Source organism: Pipistrellus hanaki (assembly GCF_964339955.1).
Source record: "Pipistrellus hanaki genome assembly, chromosome: 11".
Taxonomy (NCBI): Eukaryota; Metazoa; Chordata; class Mammalia; order Chiroptera; family Vespertilionidae; genus Pipistrellus; species Pipistrellus hanaki.
The window spans coordinates 30386202-30412060 of record NC_140513.1 but is presented as its reverse complement, the minus strand read 5'-3'; the positions used below and the strand labels follow the sequence as shown (position 1 = coordinate 30412060).

The 25859-nt window shown below is 43.1% G+C and overlaps 1 protein-coding gene across 3 annotated transcripts in view; it reads right to left on the bottom strand.

Moving 5' to 3' along the window:
• Nucleotides 1-25859, bottom strand: part of FRMD3 (FERM domain containing 3) — a 218490-nt gene that overhangs the window by 58360 nt on the left and 134271 nt on the right. For all 3 annotated transcript variants that reach the window (XM_084899384.1, XM_084899385.1, XM_084899383.1), the window contains exons 4-6: nt 16864-16942; nt 11962-12059; nt 6154-6277 (exon numbers count right to left, since the gene is read on the bottom strand). In XM_084899384.1, the coding sequence (XP_084755510.1) occupies nt 6154-6277; nt 11962-12059; nt 16864-16942 (301 nt within the window). The remainder of the gene's footprint in view (nt 1-6153; nt 6278-11961; nt 12060-16863; nt 16943-25859) is intronic.

The following is a 25859-nucleotide window of genomic DNA, read 5'->3' as shown; positions in this document are numbered from 1 at the left end:
GCAGGGCACTTATTTCTAAAAACTATAAATCCTTGCTAGGAAGCCACAGCATATGATTTACAGAAAATGTGAGTTTCGTGAAATAAAAAGAAGTAATGACTGTGTAAAACACACTCAGTGTCATTATTTCTTTCAGCACAAACCTTACAGCATTTGATCACTGTGGTGGTGGGTAATTGGATGATTTTTCTGCTCTTTAAGGTTAAGGAATATAGAGAAACCCTCCTTTATCTATGGTGTATTTGTCTAAAAACCCCAGTAGATGTTTGAAACCATGGACAGTACCAAACCTTTACATAGTACTGTTTTTCTTATACATACCTATAATAAAGTTTAATTTATAAATTAGGCACAGTAAGAGATTCATATAATATAATTAAAAAGAATAATTATAACAATATACTGTAATGAAACTTATGTGAATCTGATCTCCTCCCTTTCCCTCTCCCTCTTTTATTTATATATATATATCTTTGTATTGATATCAGAGAGGAAGGGAGAAGGAGAGAAAGATAGAAATACCAATAATGATAGGCGGCTGCCTCCTGCAAGATGTGCCCTTGACCGAAATTAAACCCAGGACCTTTCAGTCCACAGGCCTACACTCTAGCCACTGAGCCAAACTAGCTAGGGCTCCTACTCCCTTTCCCTCTCCCTCTCTCTCCTTCCCTCTCCTTCCCTCTCCTTCCCTCTCCTTCCCTCTTCCTCTCCCTCTCTCTCCCTTTCCCTCTCCCTCCCTCTCCCTCCCTCTCCCTTTCTCTCTCTCTTCCTCTCTCTCTCTCTCTCTCTCTCTCTCTCTCTCTCTCTCTCTCTCTCACACACACACACACACACACACACACACACACACACACACACACACGATAGCTTATTGTACTCCACTCACTCATGATGTTAGGTGATACCCTAGATAAAGGAATGATTCACATCCCTGTGGACAGAGCAGTACGGCATGGAATTTCCTCGCACTGTTCAGAATAGCATGCAATTTAAAACTTATGAACTATTTATTTCTGAAATTTTCCATTTAATATTTTTGGACCTTGATTGGCCATGGGAAACTGAAACTATGGAAAGTGAAACCACAGATAAATAGGGACTCTTATACTTCCTCAAAACCACTTTACCAACGATTGAACTTTTTGAATACTAGACCTGCTCTGCCATGTGTTTGGAACAGAAGTTAGCAAACTAGAACCCATGGGTCAAATCTGGCCCACCATCTGTTTCGTCAGTAAAGTTTTACTGAATGATAGCCCACTTATTTATGTACTGTCTGTGGCTTTTTTTTCTTCTTCTACCAAAGCAGACCTGAGTAGCTGCAATAACGGCCATTTAGCCCCCCAAAAAAAACTTATTAACCACCCCTGATCTAGAAAAATTATTCAGCCTCAGTGGATTTTACTAGCATCTCTTCAATAATGTGAATCACACATCTCCTCATTGTCTAGCTCACAGGATAGTATATTAAGAGGCCCAAAGCTGCCTCTATAAAATCTTTCTACATAAAACTTTATTCACTATATGTCTGTTAGAATGGCCCAAATTCAGAACACTGAAAACACCAAATGCTGACAAAGATAGATGTGGAGCAATAGAAATTCTCATTCATCGCGGGTGAGAATGCAAAATGGTACAGCCACTTTAGAAGACAGTTTGGTAGTTTCTTAGAAAACAAAATATGCTCTAACTATATAACCCAGAAATTGCTCTCCTTGGTATGGTATTTGCCTAAAGGAGATGAGTATATATGCCCACACAAAAGCTTGCACATAGATGTTTATAATTGCCAATGGCCTATGTCTGAAGCTAATCCAAAAACTTGGAAGCAAACAACATGTCCTTCAGTATGGTGAATGGACAAAAAAAAATGTGCTACATCTAAACAATTGCATATTATGCAGCAATAAAATGAGCTATCAGTGAAAAGCCATGTAGGAATCTTAAATGCATATTACCTATGTAAAAGAAGTCAATCTGTATGGACCCAACTGTACAATATTTTGAAAAAGGCAAAACTATGGAGACAGTAAAAATGTCAGTGGTTGTCAGGGCTTGGTGAGGGTGGAGAATGATGAATAAGCAGAACACAGAGGATTTTTAGGGCAGTGAACGTATTCTATATGATATGATATTGCTAGATGTATGCAATTATACATTTGTCCAAACCCATAGAATATCAACATCAAGACTGAACCCTAAGGTAAACTATGGACTCTGGGTGATAATGATGTGTCCCTGTAGGTTCATCAGTTGTAACAAATGTACCATTCTGGTGGGAGAACATTGATATTGGGGGAGGCGACACAGTGAGTACAGGGGAAATCTCTGGGCCTTTCAGTGAATTTTGCTATGAATCTAAAACTACTCTTAAAAAATAAAGTCTATTTTATTTTTTTTAAATATATTTTATTGATTTTTCACAGAGAGGAAGGGAGAGGGATAGAGAGTTAGAAACATCGACCAGCTGCCTCCTGCACACCCCCCACTGGGGAAGTGCCCGCAACCAAGGTACATGCCCTTGACTGGAATCGAACCTGAGACCCTTGAGTCTGCAGACTGACATTCTATCCACTGAGCCAAACCAGCCAAGCAATAAAGTCTATTTTTAAAAAAAACCTACTAATTAATGATATTGTGAAGGCCACCAAGAGCTATTTGCCAGCTGTTTCCAGTTTGCACCTCCTGGACACCTCATAGAATTGCAGTTCCCTGCTCTTGGGTAGGACATTTGATTATAGTAGTTAAGTGGAAGGGACATGTATCACTTCCAAGCTGAAGCAACATCTCCAGATCCCTCTTCCCTTTAGCTCAACAACTGGCAAATTCAAGCTTGGGTATCCCCCTTGCACCCCTGCTAACATCTGGTGTACACACAAAAGAAATGTCTTATTTGTTCTAAACCTTTTGAGCTTTAGTGGTTGTTTCCCCAGCAATATCTAGCTTTTCTTGACTGACACAGAGAAGACCAATAAATTGTTATTATATTTGCAAAATTGTGACTTCTCATTCCGACCCTCCTATTGGGTCAAGGATACGACACATTTAATGAAGCAAAGTTGACCAGGCCATGAATTTCGCTTTTCGCTCAAAAATAAAAGGAGTCTGAGCACTTAGTGCATGGAAACTCTTACTGAAATCTTGATCTTCTATTTTCAAGCACCTCAAAATTCCACTGAGCCCCTCTTTCACACTCTCTTCCTCTAAAGGAGTCTCTTATTCATGCCTTTCAAGCCATCTTTGTTCTACCTTCAAGCAGTGAGTAGCCTCCTGGAGAGCGGGGAGGGTTCTCCTTCCTCCCTGATTTATTTTCTCCCAAGATTCACAGCTCTTACCCCTTCCTCGGAGAACACAGAAGGAGACCGAGTCTAATCAAATAAAGAAGGCTGCAGGAGGTGGTGAAACCCCACAGGTAAAAAAAATATTTCACTATACATCATCACTTCTGCTCATGTCTGAGTGTCTCTATTACCATCTCTTTTGCTCAACTGGTTCAGAAACCAGGTAGAAGACAGGAAGTTATTTTGGGGGAGCACTCAACCCCCAACAAAGGCCAACTGGATCCTCTTAGGAAGTTTCCTTAACAACAGATCAATGATCACACATCACCCATTTGCTGTGTGGGAGAGTCATGGGTGCTGTGACAGCCTTGGAGAATAAGATGGTGACACCTCAATGCAGGCTCACAGTGCTCTCTTCCATTCATTTGCTCCTTCCTGACACTGTCAGGTTGGCAGAGCAGTCCAATTCCTAGGGGAAATCAACATTTTTACAACCTACAAAGGGCTTGCTGAACCCCCAGAGTGACCTGAGTCTCTGCAGCAGGGTTCCAACTGATTCTAGAAAGCACAACCCCCCCTTCCCCTGCACCATCAACTTATTCTAGTCTTATCTCCCCATCCAAACCTAAAATCACTCTTCTGCACCGATGCTGCAGGAAATGCAGGGCTACTTGATTATTAGCAAAATGCATAGGAAAACACCCTCTGCAGTTCTCCTTGCAATGCCATGTGGTTTCTAGTTATTTCATCTCTCGGACACGCAACTTTAACTTCTTTACAAAGTTCACATTTGGATGTTACAAATGTGTAGTGGCACCGAACGGCACCTTTGATCAAGCTGTGGCATTTATTTCCGAGATGTAGTAAACCATGGTTATTTGGCGACCCTCTCTGTTCCCGAGGTGCACGATGACCACTTTCAGGGTTATCAACAAATTCAGATGCTGGCACAAGGGCCAATCTGCAGCTTTCTGATTATAAAAAACAATCTGGCATCTTGATTCAGTCCTTCACTCATGAAATCCAGTGGGTCAATAAGTCTTTCTACAATGACTCTTGAGACATCCTTCAATGTTCTCTACTCCTGTTGTTTTTCAGATCCATGCCATCTCTTGCCTGGACAGCAGAAATGACTAACGGGTCCTCCTGCCCACAGTCTCACCCTCTGATGCCAGTGCCAGGGTGATCACTGTGGAAAACCACCACAGCTGCCAAACCACTAGTTAAACCCCCTGGTTGTTTTATGCCTGCTCAGCACTTGTGTGTTAGTTTCAGATAACAGCAAGGCTCAAGTCCTGACTGCTGCTCACAAGGCAAATCCTTCAGACACTCCAAGTATGCTCTCTTCACCTTGGACTGGGAACAACAAGAGCACCTACCTCACAGAGTCTGAGTGGGTAATACAAATAAGACTCTTAGCACAGTGTTTTGGCATCCAGTAAGTGCTCAATAAATCTTTATAGGTATCATATGTTCCAAGCACTGATGGCCTTGCAAATTCTGATTACAACAGACCTTTCAATCCCATCTCCTACCAATCCACACACTGGATGTGAGTCCTTTATCCAAAGGGTCTCACCCTGTGCTCACCAGACACTGCTGGCCCACACACCCGTCAACTGGCTATTGGAACTTTATTTTTACCTTAAGAACCCTTGTCCCCAAAATGTAAGAGTAGTCAGATTGTCATGTTTTCAGCAAAGTTTTGCATTAGGAAACAATACTCTAAATTACCTAGAGAGAATATACAATATATTGCTTTCTGCAATTGGCACGATTTTTTTATATCTAATCATCTGAGGGGAAATATGCTGCCACCTTAATGCCCCCATATATGCTCTTCTCAGACTCACCAGAAGGGGGAGTGCCAGCATAAAGTAGGGAGCTCCAGCACTCCTTCACAGGGGACAGTTTGTTCCAGAATTCATAAACCAGTGACACTAAGGTTGTTTTTGTTTTTTTTAAATATTTACCAGAGATCCAAGCTTGTTATGATTATCATAATGAATTTTTGTGAAACTTTCACAGATCTGAATTCTAGTTACAGGCTAGAAAAATTGAGTAGCCTGAATTCAAAATTGCTGATGATTCCTACCAGTGCTACATTTCATCCCTGGTAGCCTATGCTAAGTGGAAGGATCACACAAAGCTTAAGAGCACAGACTCTGGAGCCAGGTGGCCTGGGTTAAAATCCATCCTCTGCCATTTGCTAGCTGTGTGATCCTGAGTCAGATAGCTAATCTCTCTGTGCCTCAGCTCCCTCATCTATAAAATGGGAATAACCATGGCAACTATCTCCTAGGTTGTTGTGAAAATTAAATGAGTTGATATGTGCAACTATTTAGAAGAGTGTTGGACACAGTGGATACTGCATGTGGTTTTTCTACTCCTGCCATTACTGCCCTGCTGAGCACTTGTCCTAGACCTAGAGCATCGCAGACAAGAAAAAGAGGAGAGGGCACTGAATCTGTTGCCCTGAGAACAGCTCAGCAAAGGAAACCCTCTCAAGGGATTCTCCTCTACATGGAGTCAATGCTTCCAGCAATGGCCACAGGAAGAAAAGAGATAGTGCAAACCGCAAAACAGGTTACCGATTTACCCTACATTTCATTTTCAGAAACTCAGGGTGGCAAAAACCCATAAGAAAATATATGGCTCTAATAACTGCTGATGCTTCATAAACAGCCACCCAGGGGGCCCCACACTGTTGCGATCATTATTAATAAGAGGAACTTGACAGTGCCAGGAATATTGCTCTGACACCTGGAACAGTCTGCCCATACCTTACAGACATTCTTACTTCACAACATGGCTTCCACATTCCCCACGGTGAGAATGCTTTTGCATGTTTACAAACGTCTACCCCAATTACCTGAGCTCACTTTTATGGATTTCTGCCATTTTTCTTTCCAGCTTCTGTGATTGCTTAGGGAAAATCTCAAACTCACTGATGTAATTCTCAGGATGCTCATCAGGATCGTAATCACCAAGCTCAGCTGTAAGCAGTAAAAAGTAGACAGAGAAAAAGATTAAAAACAACCACAGGGTGCTCATGGGATATCTCCAGCACCCAAAAGAAGAGCTTGGAATAAGCTCATCCAATGAAATGTACTTGTATCCACAGACCACAGCCTGAGTGTCTGGAAGCGTATATCCTAGTTCAGATCTAGCTGTGTGAGCCTGGACACTCGCCAGCCTCTCTGAGCCTCATTTCTTTATCTACACAATAAATGGATTTGAGTCATTATTTCTCAATGGGGTATATGGGGGTTAAACAATTCTTTATTAGACCTCCCAGGGCATAGGAGGACATTTAGCATCCCTACCCTTCAGGGACTACGTGCTAGTGGCACAGGCAGGCATTGTGGTGGCCAAAAATGCTTCCCTCAATATTTCTAAATGCTCTGGGATAGGAGGTGGTATGCCACCTCTCACTGAGAAACACTGAACCGTCCCTTGTGGTTCCTCTCAAAGCTAACTTTCTCTGAGCCTACGAGTCCCCTGGCTGGAGCTGCCTGCTCTGATATGTGTGTAGGTATGGCTTGTTCGATGAAAAGTCACAACATAAAGGCACCCAAGAGGATTGCACATAAAAATAAATGGACTGCTCTTAAATTAAAGAGTGTGTCTCAAAGTATGGAGGAGCAAACCAGATTAAGGCTGTTGCTGGATTCTAAAGGAGGGCACCTCAGAAATGCCTGCACCTCACTGAGCACCCTGAAGAGGATGGACCTAATGTGCATGGACCGCACCCGGGAGCAGCAAAGGTGATGCTCTGGCTGGGAATATATTCTACTGATTCCATGAGTTTGATAAGGAAAATGAACAAGGAAGGGGCAAGTGTCTCAGGCAAAAATGGCCCAGGAAGTAGATCAAAGATGGTGGGGAAATTGTATTAGAGAACTTGAGCACCACCATGACTTCGAAATAGATTTTAAAATCAAGATGCCTTGAGCCGTCTGCAAAATCACATACAACTCTGTAATTTCTATCTACTGTCCCTTCCTTGTTGAATCATCTAATGACTGTAGGACAAAACTGGGAGAAAAGCTAAGCTCTTTAGAGCTTCTTAATAGAATTCAAATTACAGAGCTCTTAAGACAACCTAAAATGTCTACCACATGAGGAGGAACTTTTAAAATAAGACTTAACATACCATCAACCATTGGTGGGAAATTGACTTGATTGTATCAACATTTTAAATATTTCTATTCATTAAAGGTATCATAGTCAAAATAATAGATGCCAAGTTGAAAGAGTATATTTGCAAAATAGAATAAAAAAGAAATCCTTACAAATCAATAAGAAAATAGGCAGGAAGACCAACAGGAAATTGTTTAAAGAATATAAACAGCCAGTTCACAATAGGGGAAACCCAAAGGGTGAGTATATGGAGAGATGCCCAAACCCATCCATACTCAGAGCCACACAAACCAGAACAACTAGGATTCATTTTACACCTGTAGGATTAACAACATTAGGAAATCAGGCAGAGACTTGAGAAAATGCAAATACTTGTATACTTCTGAAAGATTCTTGATACATGTAGCTCTTTTAGAGAACAGCTGGGAGTATTTAGTCAAATTTATTCCCAGCAATCCCACTTCTGGGCATATATTCTAGAAAAACTCTGGTTGCAAAAAAAAGAATATGTTGGCAACTTGAGTGTTCACTGTCAATGGGAACAATAAATAAAATAAGGGTGATATACCTTTCTGGATACCTGTAGCATTTAAAAGCAACAAAATAGATGTATACCCAGCAACATAGACTTCCAAAACAATGTTCTGAGCATGAAAAGGAATAAAATGAGTTCTACAGTCTCGTTTAATTTATAAAACTTTTTTAAAGTACATATTTACTAAATAATACTAATCATTTTTATAAAGTTGTACTATATGCAAAGTCAAAGATATGTATGAACCTCGTTGTTGTCAATAAGAATGGAAATGGAAAATAATGAAAAAGGTTAATCAATCAATCAAACATAAGAGGCCCAAAGGGATCAATGACCAGAATGGGTCATTAAACTAATGATTAGCTCAACAAAGTTTCAAAAGAAACACACCCACACATACAAACTGTGAGCTGGCAATGGACCTAAAATTTAGGAACTGGTATAACCTAATGTAGCCATTTCCCATAGGGAATGGACCACTGACAGGAAACTGGGTCTTCAATGCAAATGCCAGCTTGCATAGTGATTGTTAGGGTGCATTGGTTTGTTTGTTTGTTTTTTTGTTTGGGGCGGGGGGGCCTTCTCTCTCCAGGAAAACTTGTGAGGAACAATGGACTCAACACTGCAAACAAGTAGCCTGGAAAATGTGTGAAGACTAAGAAGAAATACCATGGAACCTGCACAAGGTTGCTGACTAGGTAAACTCCAACACCTCCCTCGCCACAGCCCCTGCTTTCCTGTCACTGCCTGCCTGTCTTTAACTCTGACTTCACCTGAAGCAAAGGGCAGTTTATACGCAATTAAGGATTTCTAACTATTCAATTTTTGCTTTCCATACCAAGAGGAGTTGGGTAAGCAGCGTATGGTTCTCTCTTCTACACAGACATTGAGGGTCAATTTCTGACAAATGGCATGCAACACATCGGATGGCTGAAACAGGTCCCAGCTCATTTTTTAAGAGAATTCCTGATCTGAACAAACCAGAGTTGGAGCAAACAGATGAGCGTGATCGGGTGATGGCAAATAGAGAGAGCAAGCCGGACAATGGCTTTTCCCTGGTGTGGAGAGGACTAATCGCAAAAGAACTTGAGATGCAGGATGTTACAGCGTCAGGGCCAGCTTCTTCAGGAGCCTTCCCTGTCTGCCCTTGCAGGACTGGGGCGCTGCTGAGGTCCTAGCAGGGAGATGTGTATCTTTCTATTTAGCCATTAACACATATCACAACTGTCTGTTTACCTGTCTGTCTCCTCCCACCTCACCCCTGGGGACTCTGTGTTAACTGCCTGCCACCTAGCAGCTGTTCAGTAAATGCTCAGAGAACACAAGAACAAATAAGTGAATGAGATAGGGAACCAACCACTCTTTCCAGAAAAGAAGAAGAAAGCTTATATTGGTACAATTAGACAAGTGCCCTGGTTCACGTCACATATTGAGTGGAGGACTTACTGTGTGCCCAACACAGGTGGGTCCTACAGTGAAAAATCCACCCAGAGACCCACTTCCATGGGATTTAGGTTCTACATGAGGGTAAAGGGGATGCATAATAAACCCCAAAACAACTTAACAGGGTCATTTCAAATCTAAGTGCTTAAAAGACAGCAAAAATGGGTTTGAGAACGGATGATATAATGAGGGACAGGAGGGAAGCTACTTCAGTATCCAAGGAGACTTCTCAGAGGAAGCGACATCTGAACTGAGCTCTGAATTTCTAGTAGAAGCCACAGACCCACGGGGTTGAACACACCAGGCAGAGGAGATAAGAACAAGAATCCTGCCCTGTTGCTATGCTGTAGAAGGAACAGGAACGGTATTTTTACTGAGGAAGAATGGAAATAGGTCCCTAGGGTCCTATGTGTTTTGTTTTGTAATTTGTCTTTCATATGAAAGAAAATGTGGCATGTACTGAATATGCCCATTGTGTTCAGTACATACAAGTGGCAAAACTCCGGGTGGCTGCCTGGTTTTAATACACTCAGAATATACAGAAGCTAAGAGCATGTTCCTTCAAGGAGTGTTGGCAAGTAAAATAAACCAATCAGAGAAAAACAAATACCATGTGATCTTACTAATATGTGGAGTCTAACAAACAAAATAAATGGAAGGACAATATAGAACCAGAGGCATGGATACATGGAACAGACTGACAATTTCCAAGGGGAGGGGTTGGGGGGCTGACTGTTAAAGAAGGTGAAGGGGTTAGCTAACGAACTATATGCAGGGCCCATGGGTACAGACAATAGTGTGGGGAGGGACTGGGGAAGATGAGAAAGGTGGGGCACGAAATGGGGGATATCTGCAATAGTGTCAACAATAAAAAATTTAAATTAATAATAAAAAAAAGAGCATGGGCAAATGAGAAGCCAATAAAAAGCCACATGGCCTCCGCCTTCTAATCCTTTACTCTATTTTCCCCATCACTCTCCATAAGCATAAGCAGTTCCTACAAAGCAGATCTTTATCTGCATTTGTAACGATCGATCTCTAGAGCTGCTGAAGAATGGCCCCAGCACCTCAGAACTTTATGGATCTGCTTTTGCTGGGCTTGCTATAAATGGCCCATGGAGACCACTGCATTTTTCTAGCTGAAAAGTCCTTTGGAGGTCAGCAGTCCATTTGCAACTCTACTCTCTCCACGGCATCTGTATGTGGTCAGTGAGAACACGAGACAACTAAAAGGCCCCCCCCCCCGCTAATTCCCCCCCCCCCCCATCATCTGGACGAAGCCTTTGTGACTTTATCTCAAACATAAACAGGAAGGAGAGTCTCCCGTTACAGACCCGGATTGAACTTGCCCTTGGAGAGCTGACCATTATTCACAAATGCCTGGCCGCGTTCTGAAATCCTCACGTGTGGCTTTGCTGCTCGGATTAGTATCGATCCACGTCTCCTTTAAAGAACACAGTGCTCCCTGGCTGGGAACTTGCCTTCCTCACAGGGAATGGGGAGAACTATGGGTTTCTGCCTCCTTAGCGCTGATGTAAGAGAGGTGGCTTTCAGAAGCACGTGACCCACCTCTGGGCAGGCAGAAGGACCTTTCCCATCACGGTATCACTGTCGTTCTGACTTTCAATGTGACTATCCCCCAGGGTGTCCATGCCTCTGCCAAAATCTGCTGTGCAGCACTAGCTTGCTCCCCGGGGAGGGGGAGCATCAGCACAGACACAACCTTTAGAATTCTCAGAGGGCACCCACCTCCCAAAACCATAGCCCAGCACAGAGCATCCCCCCGGGACAGGTCTGCCTATCACAACCCCACAAGAAGGATGGGTCTCTCTCCAACTGTGAATGAAGCTTGGAATTGTGGTCAGCAGATGACTGTCATGATCCACATCTTGTTCCAGTCCCTTTAGAAGGGTGACATGCTCACTTGGTCCCTGTCTCTCTCCCCCTCCCTCCCCCTCTCTGACAAACATGTCATTAGCATTCATGCTACAAAGGGCTGGATCACCTGTGTCCTTCTGAACATCCCCTGCAGCCAGCTGCCTCCCGACTGGCCCAGAGGGACAGAACACCCGAGAACTCCAACAGACTGTGGGCCTGGCCTTTCCTCACCACCCTAGTTCTCCTCCTTCCCTGTGAGGTGGCTGGAAAAGCTGAAGAATTAGATACAGTATATGAAAAAAATATATATATATACATATTCACTCAAATGTTTGAATTTATATCTCCTCCTGGACACAGTTTCTCCTCAGTGTACCCACTGAGCCACTGGCGGTCAGCACTTGGCACTCACAATCCTTCAGAGCTTCTCATGAAGTCACACATTCTGAGCTCTGCCATGAACCTGGAGAACCCTTTGTTTTTGCAGAGGCCCCTGTGACCACCACAGCCCAGCCTTCCACCAGACTCTGCTGGCTTGAGAGGAAAGATAACCAGGGGCTCTGGTACCGAGTACCCAGCCCTGCCTGGCCTCAGACCATAGACACCAGCAGGACAGGCATGGGGAGGGAGAAGGAGGGGCATCTCTGAACAGCCAAATCTCTACAGTCCAGTTCAACTTACCTTGAATGATACATGCACCCAGGTAGGCAGCATCTGAGAAGGAGCAGAGTAATCGACCGTGGAAAATATCTCTCTTAATCTGCAGGTACAAAAGGTACCTGCAATACAAAGGAAAGAGTCCCCCTAAGTGTCAGTGATTGCTCATGTTCTATCCACCTGTATCAGCAGCACCCTACGCAGCTCCAGGAGTGGCTGAGACATGCCCAACCCTTGGAGAGCCAGCGGAGAAAATGGGGTGGGGGAGGAGGGGGCTCAGTATCCAGAGAAGAGCCAAGGGTCTGTGGCAACTTCCAAAGATGGGTGGCTGGCCCTCTTCCAAGAAGACATGAGAAGGACCAGGGAAAACCATGGGGCCAGCAGCCACGGTTCCTGGCAGGAGGTCCCACAGGATGACACCACAGGTACATGTTTCCCACATTCTGTGTGAAACCGTCAGGAAATGGGTGCAGTCAGTGCACAGAAACCAGTCTCCAGGACACAGACTCACAGTCATCAATCTCAAGATTACTTTGTTATGAGACCAGAAAGCAAATTAATTCATAACTAGAGCTGTCATCTATTTTGTGTCCTCTCCCCGATGCCTGCAGAGCCAGGCAAACCTGATGAGGAGTGAAAGGAGCTGGCATAAGGGGGCCGGGGAAGCAGAATGGAGAGCGCTGGCCCCATGAAGGGGTCAGCTGCTACACAGTCCCAGCCTGATGCTATTGCAGAGAAAACAGGCCAAATGCATCCAGCTTTTCAGGAAATCAGGAGCTGGGTTTAGAAATTGTGGACCAAAAGGGGCTCCCTTGGCAAGCATGACAACTCAGCAACTGAAAGTAACCACACGAGATGTTCGATCATAAGAAATTCCCAACTGGCTGAAACCGGTTTGGCTCAGTGGATAGAGCATCGGCCTGTGGACTCAAGGGTCCCAGGTTCGATTCCGGTCAAGGGCATGTACCTTGGTTGCAGGCATATCCCCAGTGGGGGTGTGCAAGAGGCAGCTGATCAATGACTCTCTCTCATCGATGTTTCTGACTCTCTCTCTCTCTCCCTTCCTCTCTGTAGAAAATCAATAAAATAAAAATAAAATAAAAAAAGAAATTCCCAACTGAATGGGTTATGGGGGGAGATCACCTTCCAAGGCCTGTGTAGTACCTTCATCTACTGTTTTTGTGCACCTAAAATAACATACTTAGAGTGTCAGTGTGATCTCTTCTCCAGGCCTCCAGAGATAAATACGGGTGAGGGGTGAAAAACCCCAACATTCTTCATTATTCTCTTTTCCCACATACCTCTGCACATTATGTAGGCTAAAGGTAAACTGTCCTGCGCCCACCAATGTAAAAGAAGTGTGTATCCCTCCATTTTATTTTTTATCCATCCTAGAGATTTCTCTGCTTTGCTCCCTTCCGCCTCTGCCATCTGCAACCGTTGGATTTCATGCAAACCTTTCCTGCGTCTTCTCCTTTGAGTCTAGTGAATAAAAGAAACTGCTATTCCTCAGGAGCACCATCTTATTCCCTTGAGAAGATGTTGCTTCTGGGACTAGGCCTCAAAAGCGTGGCTCATCATACATTCTTTTCACCTTCCTTTAGGTTTAGAATTTCTTTCATTGACAAAGTGAAAACCCCTTTGAATTTTAAATGTTGCTACAAATTCTGTTTTTAAAATTCCTGGGGCATCGAACAGAAAAGAAAAAAAAAATACTCTTGTACCCAATTCAGCCAGGGGAGAGGGACACAGCAGGGACACACCAGCATTATTCAGAGTAGCTAAAAAGTGGGAAAACCCAATGCCCATCAACCGATGAAAAGGTAAAAGACACGTGAATGCAATGGGATCTGATTCAGCCACATAAGGAATGAAGTACTGATTCATGCACCACAGGGATGAATCTTGGAAATATCACACTAAGTGCAAAGAAGCCAGTCACAGAATACTACATATGATGATTCTATTTATATGAAATGTCTTGAATAGGCAAATCTTTAGAGGCAGAAAGTAGATTAGTGGCTGCCAGGGAAGGACTGCTGGGGTATGGGGTTTCCCACTGGGATGATAAAAATCCTTTGGAATTAGATAGTGGTGAGGGTGGTACAAGGTTGTGATCATATTAGACCCATTTAAGTGTACACTGTAATATTTGCCAAAAGAAATGAATACTTTTGAAAATCCAAATTGCCTTAGAATAGTGGTTTCTGAATTTTGACAGGCTGCAGGGCTATGACAATAGAGATTACCGGGTCCCAATTCTCAGGTGCTGCTGCCCGTGTGAGACCTCGCTCTGCAAGGTCACACAGGACTAGAAATTGATCAAATCTTTCCTCTAAAAAAGAGGGTGGACTACCCGGGCAAGTGCCGTGAGTTTCTTTTCTACCTGCTAAACGTATGCACTGAACAGAAAGCATTGCTTGCGACTTTGTGATAAATTTAGCAGTAAAAAAGAGTTTCCAATCACTATTTCCTGATGAATGAGAGGTCTGGGTTCTAATCCTGTAAGAACTCCAGCTGGACAAAAGCTTCCTGAGAAAAAAAAAAAATCAGCTTTCACGGCATCAGAGCCTGGGTGCTTGCTCATATCAGTCATCTCCAGAGATAATCATGGATTATTGTGGATTTGACATAATCCACTGAGCCTTCAAAATGGCTTCAGGTTCAGGTGCTCATTGTTTAAACACAATCGCCACTGAAATAATAATAATGATGCCTCTTCCTTTTGCATCACACCTGCAGAATGAAAGGATTATGCGCCGAAAGGATCTGGGCTTCCATTATTGTGCCACCATTAATGATATTGCTTCTCTGCCTGGCCTGAATTTAAACTTGATTCTGACTAAAACATTAAAACCAAAGTACTTTGATATTTAACCGTATACAGCATTTACAAAGGGGGGTGGGGGGGCATTGTAAGATAACAGCATAAATGCAAAGGTAAAGGATGAAAATTATTTCAAAAGTCTTTTTTGTATTTGTATGGTTTTCCTCTTTTAAGTCTTCCCTTTTCCCCAATATTTCTTTACCCCTAAGCATGGTCATAAATGTGATCTTAACTTCTCTTGAATTCATCTTTAAATTTTAGATTAATCTTACAATAAAATAATTTCTCAAACAAGAAAAACTAAACTGTTTCAAGATAGGGTTTAAACCATAAATGCCTGAGCATCGCACAGTTTTTCAAATTTGTTTTGAATGCTAAGGATGATAATGACTAAGAAAAGCTCATCTATACTGTGCAAGGACAGAGGGTCGTCTTAATTTCCTTAAGAGTCATAAATACGTTCACAATTTTCCACTATTCAGACCTTGACTATTTAAGCAAATGCCTGTAAATGCTAGCCAAGTTAATTGAGAGGGATTTAACTCAGGTTATTAGCTAAAACTTTGTTCTCTCTTACTTTCAAAGGGGACTTTTCTCAACCACAAAAGATCTATTGTTAATTTCTATTGTGACACTATCAATTTTTGTCCTCCACACAAGATTATAGAGAACACAAACGACCAAAGTGAGCCATTTGGGCCCTTGGTGGTTCTTCCAAATCATACTGTTAGCACCACCCAGAAAGCAGGACAAATCTCTCTCTCTTTTTGGAAGCTCAGAAGCCCCTGTTTCCTGGACTAGAGGAAGAATGGGATCTGAAAGAGAATTTAGCAGATAAATGAATAAATTTTTGAGCCATGAGCAGGCCAAATATGGCCTGAGTCCATTTACATGAAATATCTAGAACAGGTAAATCCATAAAGACAGTGAGTAGATTAGCAGTTCCCAGGGGCTGGGGGAGAGGAGACTGAGTACTGACTGCTAGTGTTTCCTTTGGGGTGGTGAGAAAATGTTCCGGATCTCTCCAGTGGTGATGGTTGCCTAACATTGTGGATGTGCTTAATGCCAATGAATTGTACACTTTGAAATGGTGAAATCCACTTATGTTATATAAATTTTACCTCAATTTAAAAACACATACACACACAGCAAGCCAGATTGCAAAATATGAACCACCACTTAAAATGTCCATTACGTATGTATTTCTCCTTTCCACACCTGTTCCTGCCCCTGCCACCAAGCACAACCCTCACTAAACCACTGTGTACTAGTTCATAATAGAGAACGAAACCATCTGCATTCTCAGTGCCTCTACGGTCAAGCTCTACCAGACATTTGAGGAGTAGAAAGCTAAATATCCAAGAACCCAGCACATCCCCTGCACATGAGGGTCAGCAAACTGCACTTGTTTCTCTGTTGCATTCATACCTGCGGAGGTTATTTTGAGAGATAATTATGCAGAGTGATTTCTGCGATCACCAAATCAGAGCCTCATCAAGAGCTTAACTCAGAATGGCTCTTCCCCGTCCACTGAATAGGCCCCTCTGGGACCCTGATCAGCTGTGCTGGCCCACGCTGTTCACGGAAGCAAAACCCCCAGCATGTGGCCTCAGCGGTGGAGAGGCCGGAGAATAGGAAAATTCAGAGAGCTGGGCTGAGAAGAGTCTACAAGGAAAGGGAAGCTGGCCCTACCGTCAGTCATTTAGTGAGTGGAAGGCAGGATGACAAGCAGTCCATTCTATCAAGTGGTCCCTTCCCTCCCAGAAAAGCTGAGATCCAGAAGATAGGCCCTCAGGGCTTCGCTCCTAAAGACCGACATCTTCTATTTATTTTTAGCACCCTACTGTCAGATGTTTGCAGAGAGTACCTCCTCCTTATAACCACTGCCTTTCTGTGCACTTAATTGCACTCCCCATGACAAGTGTTTGAAAAATCCTGAGACAATTAAGTGCAAGAGAAACATTCCAAGCCAGAACCCTGAGCTGAGCGCCCGCACATCCAGCCTGGAAGGCTCAGATGACCCGGATGGTTTGGGAGGGTAGGGGTTGGGGGGAGTGTGGGGAGGCAGGAATGTTAAACATAAAACAAATGAAAAATACCTTGTGAGCTCTTCTTTAATCTTCAGGGGTTCATGTGGGTAGAATTTCACTCTAAAGCACATGGTGTATGGTGGATGAGCTGAAACATCATAAAAAAAAAAAAAGGCATGAGAAAAGCAGCAAAACCATGGACTCAAACATTCAGGAAAGTCAGCCATGAGGCCTCCCAGCTCAGCCTGGGGAGGGGGCAGGGGAGAGGGTGATTTTCTGGATGAAGCAGGAATCATATCCAAGAAAACTCAAAACTCTTGATAGGATGCCCAAACCAGAGGCAGGAGGGGGGTGGAGGGGTCATAAATGTGACCTGAACTTCTCCCGTAGCTCTGTCGTCCCAAAGCACATATTTCCGCTTCACAGCGCCCCTTCCCTCCTTCCTCCTCTCTGGGTCGCAGCTTCAGAGAACATTTTCTCTGATTCTCCCCACACCCTTGTAAGAAATGACCCATAAGCCCTGCTCAGGTTTTTGGCCAAGTCCATGAGGTGTGAAGATGTCACTGCACATGACTAGTTTTCCAAAGTGACAGTGCCTTGGAACTAAAACTGAGATTTTTAAAATGGAATCAGCCATGCACAGATCCAACTTTATATATTTTTCATAATAGTTTAGTGTTATCTCTCTATGAGGCAGTCGCTTGTATGAAAATACTTTTTTAACTTCCTGATTTGTCTGAATCAAGAGAATACTATGCAGACTGAAATTTTGGTTGAGATCCATTGATTCTGTAATATTCTAATTGCATTAAATACCCAGAATTCAATGACCAACTAAGGGGATTCTACAGAATTTCTGACATGTTTAATTTTAAGACCACTGTTGACTGGCAGTGTTAACCTAATAAATGCACACAAGTGCAGTAAGATGCATACAATGGCTAGTATTTCTATTTCTGCAGATCTGACATTACCACTCACTTCTTTCCTTTGTATCAGAGTGGCTACTTGGCATCAGCTCTGAGTCTGTATCAATGAAACTGCATCCATTCTCCCCCAAATCCTCTCTCATTATAAGCAGGGGTTAAATCACCAGCCAATTCTACAATGTCTGCAGCTCTTCTGTATGCAGGCAAATTCTTTATATAGAAAGGACTATCAGTATCAAATATGAATGTATAATGAGGATAGTTAAAAAGGGAAAATAATTCTTAAAAATAATTATAAAGAAAGCATCTGCTAGACTGGAAAACAGCAGTATCTTGCTACTCACATGTATATATTTATAAAAAGATATATGTATATTTTTACATTTTTACATATTTAAAATGTTACATCCTATATAATAAAAGGCTATCATGCAAATCAACTAAACGACAGAATGGTCACTATGACGTGCACTGACCACCAGGGGCAGACGCTCATTGCAGGAGCTGCCCCCTGGTGGTCAGTGGGCTCCCATAGGGGGAGCGCAGCTCAGTCAGAAGCTGGGCTCCAGCAGGGGTGGTGGAAGCGGCAGGTGAACATCCCCCAAGAGGTCCTGAACTGTGATTAGGACACAGGCCTGGCTGAGGGACTCTCTCTCTCTCCAGCCCCTCCAATGCACGAATGTATATTTATAATAGCTTCTAGTATAGTTAGAAGAGAACATATGCACAAGGGTATATGTATTTATATAATTGTGCATATATCATTAAATAGTTGTGTTTTTATTTCTATAGCACAACCTCCCAAATTTGAACTGTTGAGTCAGCAGGTATGGGAAAATATCTTAGAGAAAGCAGAAAAATGAAAGCCAACTTAAGGTAAACTGGGGAAAGTCGGACCACAGAAGATGGTCCCATACTAGAGCTGTCATTCTTTTCTCCTACCTAGTCATATCTGCTTATTGTGCCCTGGGCTGGCTTTACTACTTATCTGAGTTCATTAGATACAAACCAGGACTCGCACTCATCCCAAGGGACCAAGCCATGAGGCTCCCAAGCAGCACCCCAGGCAGCCATCTTTGAGAACCCCTGATGGCAGGAAGTCCTTCCACCCAGTCATCCTTATTCCAGCACCTAAAGCTCCAGATGGTCTAATGCTTCTCCTACACACAGAGCCCTTCCATCATTTGAAGAGAGTGCTATAGTCCTTCTGAGTCGCCCCTAAATAAAAAGTCCCCGTTCTTTTAACTGCTCCTCAGGTGAAACAGTTGTGAATGACCTGGGTTTATTTCTGTCTGCTCTGTGTTTCCTGGAGCATGGAGTCTCAGGGGTTGCCACATCTGCTCTGGTGAGGGGACCATCACCAGCCTCACTTTGGACATAATTTTTGCTTCCCCCAAGCAGCCTCATCTCAAGATTAATTTACTTTGAGTTTACAACAAACGAACATTCTTAAATCCTTTCATATATGCTGTTGCTAAGTCATACATAAAAAGTCACTAAGTTCCTGACCTCTCTCTCCATTCTCTAGGACGTGATGGTAGCAGATGGTAAGACAAGGTACTGGTGATACGCTCACAGGCATAGGCCATGCTGTTTAAATGTGAGTTTTTGTTTTGTGGGGACCAACACTCCTAACTGGAGAAGGAAAGGGGGGAGTGGGAGATGGGAGGGAGAAGATGGAGAAGACCAAATTCAATTCAACAACTCCACAGCTGAGAAACATTTTACTCAGCTATGTAAGTGTCAAAAATTAGAATACCGCCGAGTAGCAAAGGGGAAAAAATCAACTTAAAAAATGCCGGGAGCATATAATTGCCCAGGAAATGGCAGGAGTCCTTTCTAACAGCCCTCCCTTACCTGCCAGCCAGGGCTGCGGAGGCCAAGGGTCTCCACAGGGCGGCTCAGTGGCCCTGTTCTGCGTCAGCAGATCCTGGGGCTTAATCATTTGGTAGTTGGTTAACAGTGAGAACACAGGGAGAGGAACAGGCATTTGTAAAGCAGAGACAGACATTCTCCTCTGCACTTTGAGACCTTGCCCAGAAATGGAGGTGGGGATGCCAAAAAATCAGGTAAAAATGAAAGAAAAGAAAAAAACACTTTCTATTATTAACCAACAAATATCCTCAAGTCTTTGTAGAAAAACACATAGGACATTTTTTGCAAATAAAATATTACTTAGCAGCTTTTCTTAAAATGCAGAGGTCTTCCCCAATCATTGTAAATAACTATAGAAAAAAAATTTCAGGAATAGACATATAAAATCATAATCTCTCTCATATACATTCTGGGCAAATTTCCCCCAAATCCTTTAAACAGTAGTTGAAACATAGAGCCTGGGGCTCTGGCAGATGTTAGGCAATTCCTATACCTGGAATCAATCAATCTCTCTTTCTCTCTCTCTCTCTCTCTCTCTCTCTCTCTCTGTGTGTGTGTGTGTGTGTGTGTGTGTGTGTGTGTGTGTGTGTGTCGGGCCTCCCTCATCTGGAACTCTATTTTTTTTAAAAAAGTATGACCCATTTGTCAGGCTTTCAGACTCTGCAGAAAACACTGCAAAGGGTCTGGGTGTTGCAGAAAAGGACCACAAACATCCTGCAAATAGGAGGCTGACTTTCCAAAGGATCCAAGAAGGCATCAGGGGCTCCTGGCCTTTTACCAACAACTGACACCTTTGGATTCCTCACTGAATGCACAGTGTCCCTCCCATGCCTTTCTGGGGACTTCAGAATGAGAAGTGAGGAACACACCACCATTTCTCCATTGATCAAATTGCTCAGGCTTTCAAACTCTTTCCACACATGTGCAAAAGGACACTTGGACAGACACTCCTCACTCATTCAATGAACTGTAACTCCTGGGATGTGTTCAAATGAACCAGCCACAGAGAACTGCTCCCATAAGGTCTGCTCTCCTACTTGGAAATGATTGTCATCGTTCAGCGACAACTGCTACTATCATCGGCATCAACAGCAGTAACAACCCCCCATCACTCTTTTACTGAATGACAACCAACAGCCTCCAAGATGCTGCTGGCACTGTGCTGCCTCTACTTTCAAAGCAGAAATGGTTTTTTAAAATTTGTATTTAATTCATCCACCTCCTGTTACGGTTCTGTCTTAAGCTTTAATCTCACACACACACACACACACACACACACACACACACACACACACGGACGGCATACCATGCACCCACACATGCATATGCAGAGTGAAGTCATCCTCTAAGAACTCCTTGAGGGGGAGGAGGGAAAACACTGGCATGCTGAGCAGCTGCCTCACCAATTCTTGCTCTGCTGTTCAGGAAAAGCTCTAATGGGGATTTTGGTGTCCAACACGTCTAATCTCAAGTTCAGCATTTGGACAAATTGCTGTGGCCAAACTGAAATTCTCTGCTTCCATTTCCTCGTCTGCAAAACAAGGATAATGATGGAACCAAGGACCCAGAGTAGGGACCAGCAAAGTGTCTCTGTAAGGGGCCTTAAGGACATTATGCTAAGTGAAATAAATCGGAGAAAGACAAATACAGTATGATCTCACATATCTTGCTTAAATCTCACTCAGATCAAATAAACAAGCTCATAGATACAGAGAACAGATTGGCGGTTGCCAGAGGCAGGAGTGGGCTAGGCAAAATGGGTGAAGGGGGCCGAAAGGTAAAAAACTTCCGGGTATAAAATAAATAAGTCATGGGAACGTAATGTAATGCGAGCACAGTGGCTACAGTTAACAATACTGTATTGCACATCCGAAAGTTGCTAAGAGAATAGATCTTAAAAGTTTTCATCTCAAGAAAAATATTGTATAACTATGTATGGTGTGGGTGTCAACTAGACTTATTGTAAATATCATATTCTAATATATGCAAATATCAATTCACCATGTTGTACACATAAAACTAATATGTTACATGTGAATTATACCTCAATTAAAAAAAATTTAAAGAAAATTAATAGGCTCAAGATGCTAAATGAAGGTGTTTGCTTTAAAAATAAGGAGGTAGAGATGGGGCTAGAGAATGTGACTTGATTCCAGTGGATTTCCTCTCCACAAAGATGTAAATAGTTTATAACAGAATGATTTGACGGAGAAAGAAACAGCTAGAAGATGCAAGGAAGGACTGTGCCCTAGAGCAAGCATGTCAAACTCACGGTCTGCAGGCCACATGCCTCGTTTGACCTGTGTTAGCCTGTGAGTTTGGCATGCTTGTCCTAGAGCTTCCAGAGGAAGGATGGCTCTGCTGACACCTTGATTTCAAAGCGTTAGCCTCCAGAACTGTGAGAGAACACATTTCTATTCTTTTCAGCCCCTCCACCCAGCCTTTGTTATGGCAGCCTTAGGGAAGTAATATACTCAGCAAGGGGAGTAATTGGAAGAACAGAGTTGGAATTCAGGCATCCAAATTGGCCTCATGAACGTGGGACCTGTGGCTTTTCTCCTGGTCCTTACACCAGAGCAAAACCGATGCTCCTGGTACTCTCTGTGCTACAGAAGACATGTTCCCATGGACAAAAGCATTCAGCTCCAAGGGGTGCTGAAAGGCTAACAAATGCACATAAGCATGAAGCTCTACAAGTATTGCCATCAGAGACAGAAATTACAGGCTTCAGGGAAGAGCCATCATAACTTGAAGGAGGGAACAGCCAGCAACGTGTCTCAACGCTGCTCTTAAGGCCCAGTGGAGCCATGCATTACGCAGAGGAGGGGAGGTCCTAGCCACCCTGATTTGCACACTGAAGCCATTTCCAAGCACCTCTGCGCTTCAGGGTGCTCGTTAACTAGAGCAGGAAGGTCTTAAGCACCCTGCTGGGCTAGTCAGGCTCCAGCCAGGATTAAGCAGGGAGCCTCTTTGAAAAGGTAAGCTGCTTTCTTTCATCTAGGTCTCTGTGTTACTGCACGTGCTTAATGCCTAATACACTCCGATTCCTTTTTTCCTTTCCTCTCTCTTTCTTAATTTTTGCACAAAACCTTTTATCCTTTTGTTTTCTCTCTTTTATTACCAATATATGAAAATATTCTCATTGTGAAATAGCTGAGTAAACTATAATTATATATGATAACATGTGAGACCCTTGCTTCCCTTTAACCCACTCTCTTCCCCAGGAGTAACCACAGTTACTACACATTTTGGCAGCCCTTCTCCTAGGCACTTTTAGATTCATATAAAATTTATCCTATATAATAAAAGGCTAATATGCAAATAGACCGAACAGCGGAACAACCAGAACTGAACCGGTCACTATGACGTACACTGACCACCAGGTGGCGTGCGTGGAACATTGTGGGCATTGGCTGGGGCAGGATGGTGGAGAAGGTGAGCGGGGGTGCCAGATCAAGGTGGGGTGTCAGTCACTGTCATTGGGGTGAGCCTCTGGTGGTTACTGAAAATTCTTTGCTCCTGCACACCACAGTCCTGTCTGGCTCTCGCACCTGCTGCCAGTGCCAGTCCTGCTCACACCCGCAGCCGGTGTCAGAGCTGCCACTTGCACCTGCTGCTAGTGCCTGGCTCCAGTCTCAATCACTTGGTGTCATCAGCGAGTATGAGCAGTGGCTGCGGACCCCAATCACCCTCGAGGGGTTCTCCACCTCCCCCTGTTCCTGAGGGACAATTGGGGCAGCAGCCACCACTCACACCCACTGATGGCGCCGGCCCCACTCGCACCCGCTACTGGCACTGGCCCCAATCGCACAGCGCCATCAGAGGGTGCGAGCGGGGCTGGCGCCGTCAGCACATGGGAGTGACAGCAGTGGGAGTGGGGCTGCTGGCAGAGAGGGGAGGGGACCAGGGACCACAGCAGGAGGGGCCAGGCAGGGGTGTGGAGGATGGGCTGAGACCCACCCCTATGCCCACCGCAGCCACAGTTCCTTTCAAGGTGCACGAATTTGTGCATTGGGCCCCTAATCTATAATAATAAAAACATAATGAGCTAATTAGACCAACATCCTTCCAGACTAAGCTAGGGCTGCAGCCACAGGATAGAGGAAGTCGCCATGGCTATAAGGGGGTGATCCAGGCAGCAGCCCTAGCTGTGAGAGGGTGATCCAGGCAGCCATCCCTGCTGAAGGGAGGATCCAGGCAGCTGCCACGGCTGCAAAGGCCTACTCTTGCTCCAATTTAGTACATTGGGTCTCTAGTTTTCATATAAATGGATCATCCCACATGTGGTGTTTTTAACTCTATGATATCTTTAATAAAGCTTTCAGTGCCAGAAATAAACGTCTGCCTTTTTCCTTCTGACCACATGTATTCCACATAATTTATTTAGCTTTGCCAAAATTGCAGGGCTTCTTATTGCTTCCAGTTCTCAATGTTATGAGCAATGTTGCAATGGACATCCTTGCAAAATATATACCTGTGCTGGAATAAATTTTGTTTTAGACAGATTCCTAGATATTACCTTGTTAGATCAAGAGATAGAGGCCTTTTTAATCTTGAGGGATACAGCCAAATTTCCTTCTCAAATGGCTTTATCCATTAATGCACCTCCACCGGAGGTGACACGCTCATTCTCATCAACTGGATATTATCAGTGTTTATAATTCTCAGTATGATAAACAAAAACATCTTGTTTTAATGTGCACATTCCTTGTTGCTAATAGTACCGAGCATCTGTTTATGAGTTTGTTAGCCATTTGTTTTTATTCCTCCTATGTGTATTTTCATATATCTCTATTGAGTTGTTTATCTTCGGATTCATAGCATCACACCTAATATATGCTGCATATTGCTACTTTTTAGATTTTAGCAAATGCTCTTCCCATTATTTTTCTTGTATTTTAACTTTTTATAATTCATTTTATAGTCATTGATTCAACAAATATCTACTGAAAATCTACTCTGTGCAGTGAACAAACCAAATATTCTGGTACAAAAGTTTAAGTTTTGCACAGACTTGTTAATATTTTGCTTTGTTGCTTCGGGGTTTTAGTTTTTCCTTAGGAAGTCATGCGCTATTCCACAATTATCAAAAGTACTCCTAAGTTTTTACCTAAAATTTCTATGGGTTGTTAAATATATTGGGCTTTTGAATTCATCTGGAATTAATCTTATGTATGGTATGAGGTACGTTCTTAGCTTTTTCTCCAGTGGAAAAGATGTCCAAAATCATGCCTTGAATAATCTACCTTCCTGTCTCTGATATGAATTACAATCTTTATTATAACCCACTTCTCATAAATAATGACTGAATTTGGCATTTTTTGTTGTTCCACTGATTCTTTTTCTATTTCTGGATATTTCTTAATTACTGTGTATGTCTATTGCTAGGCCTCTTTTAATTATTATAACTCATAGGCCTTCATTTGCTGTCTAATAGAACAAGAAGTCTATCATTCTTTTTCTTTTTTTTTACTTTTTTATTAATTTCAGAGTTGAAGGAAGAGAGAGAGAAAAATAGAAACATCAATGATGAGAGAGAATCATTGATTGGCTACCTCCTGAATGCCCTCTACTGTGGATTAAGCCCGCAACACAAGCTCATGCCCTGACTGAGAATCTTATCTTGGCCTCCTGGTTCATAGGTCAACACTCACCAGCCAGCAACAGCATGGATGAAACTGGAGAGCATTATGCTAAATGAAGTAAGCCAGGCAGAGAAAGATAAATATCACATGATCTCACTCATTTATGGAATATAATGAACAACACAAACTGATGAACAAAAATAGATCCAGAGACAAAAAACATCGACCAGACCATTAAACCTCACAGGAAAGGTAGGGGAAGGTGGGGGCAAGGGGGATAGATTAAACAAAGGACTTGTGTGCATGCATATAAGCCTCACTAATGGACACAGACAACAGGGGAGTGAGGACATGAGGGGAGGGATAGGGGGTTAATGGGGGAATAAGGACACATATGTAACACCATAATCAATAAAGAAATTATATATATATATAATTTAAGCCCTAGCCAATTTTGCTCAGTGGATAGAACGTAGAATATCAGCCTGTGGGCTAAAGGGTCCTGAGCTCAATCCCTAGTGGGTGGGGCATGCAGGAGACAGCCAATCAATAATTCTCTCTCATCACTGATGTTTCTATCTCTCTCTTCCTCTCCCTTCCTCTCTAAAATCAATAAAAATGTTTTTTTTTAAAGAAAAGAAACCACCGAAGCCAGTTTCGCTCAGTGGTAGAGCGT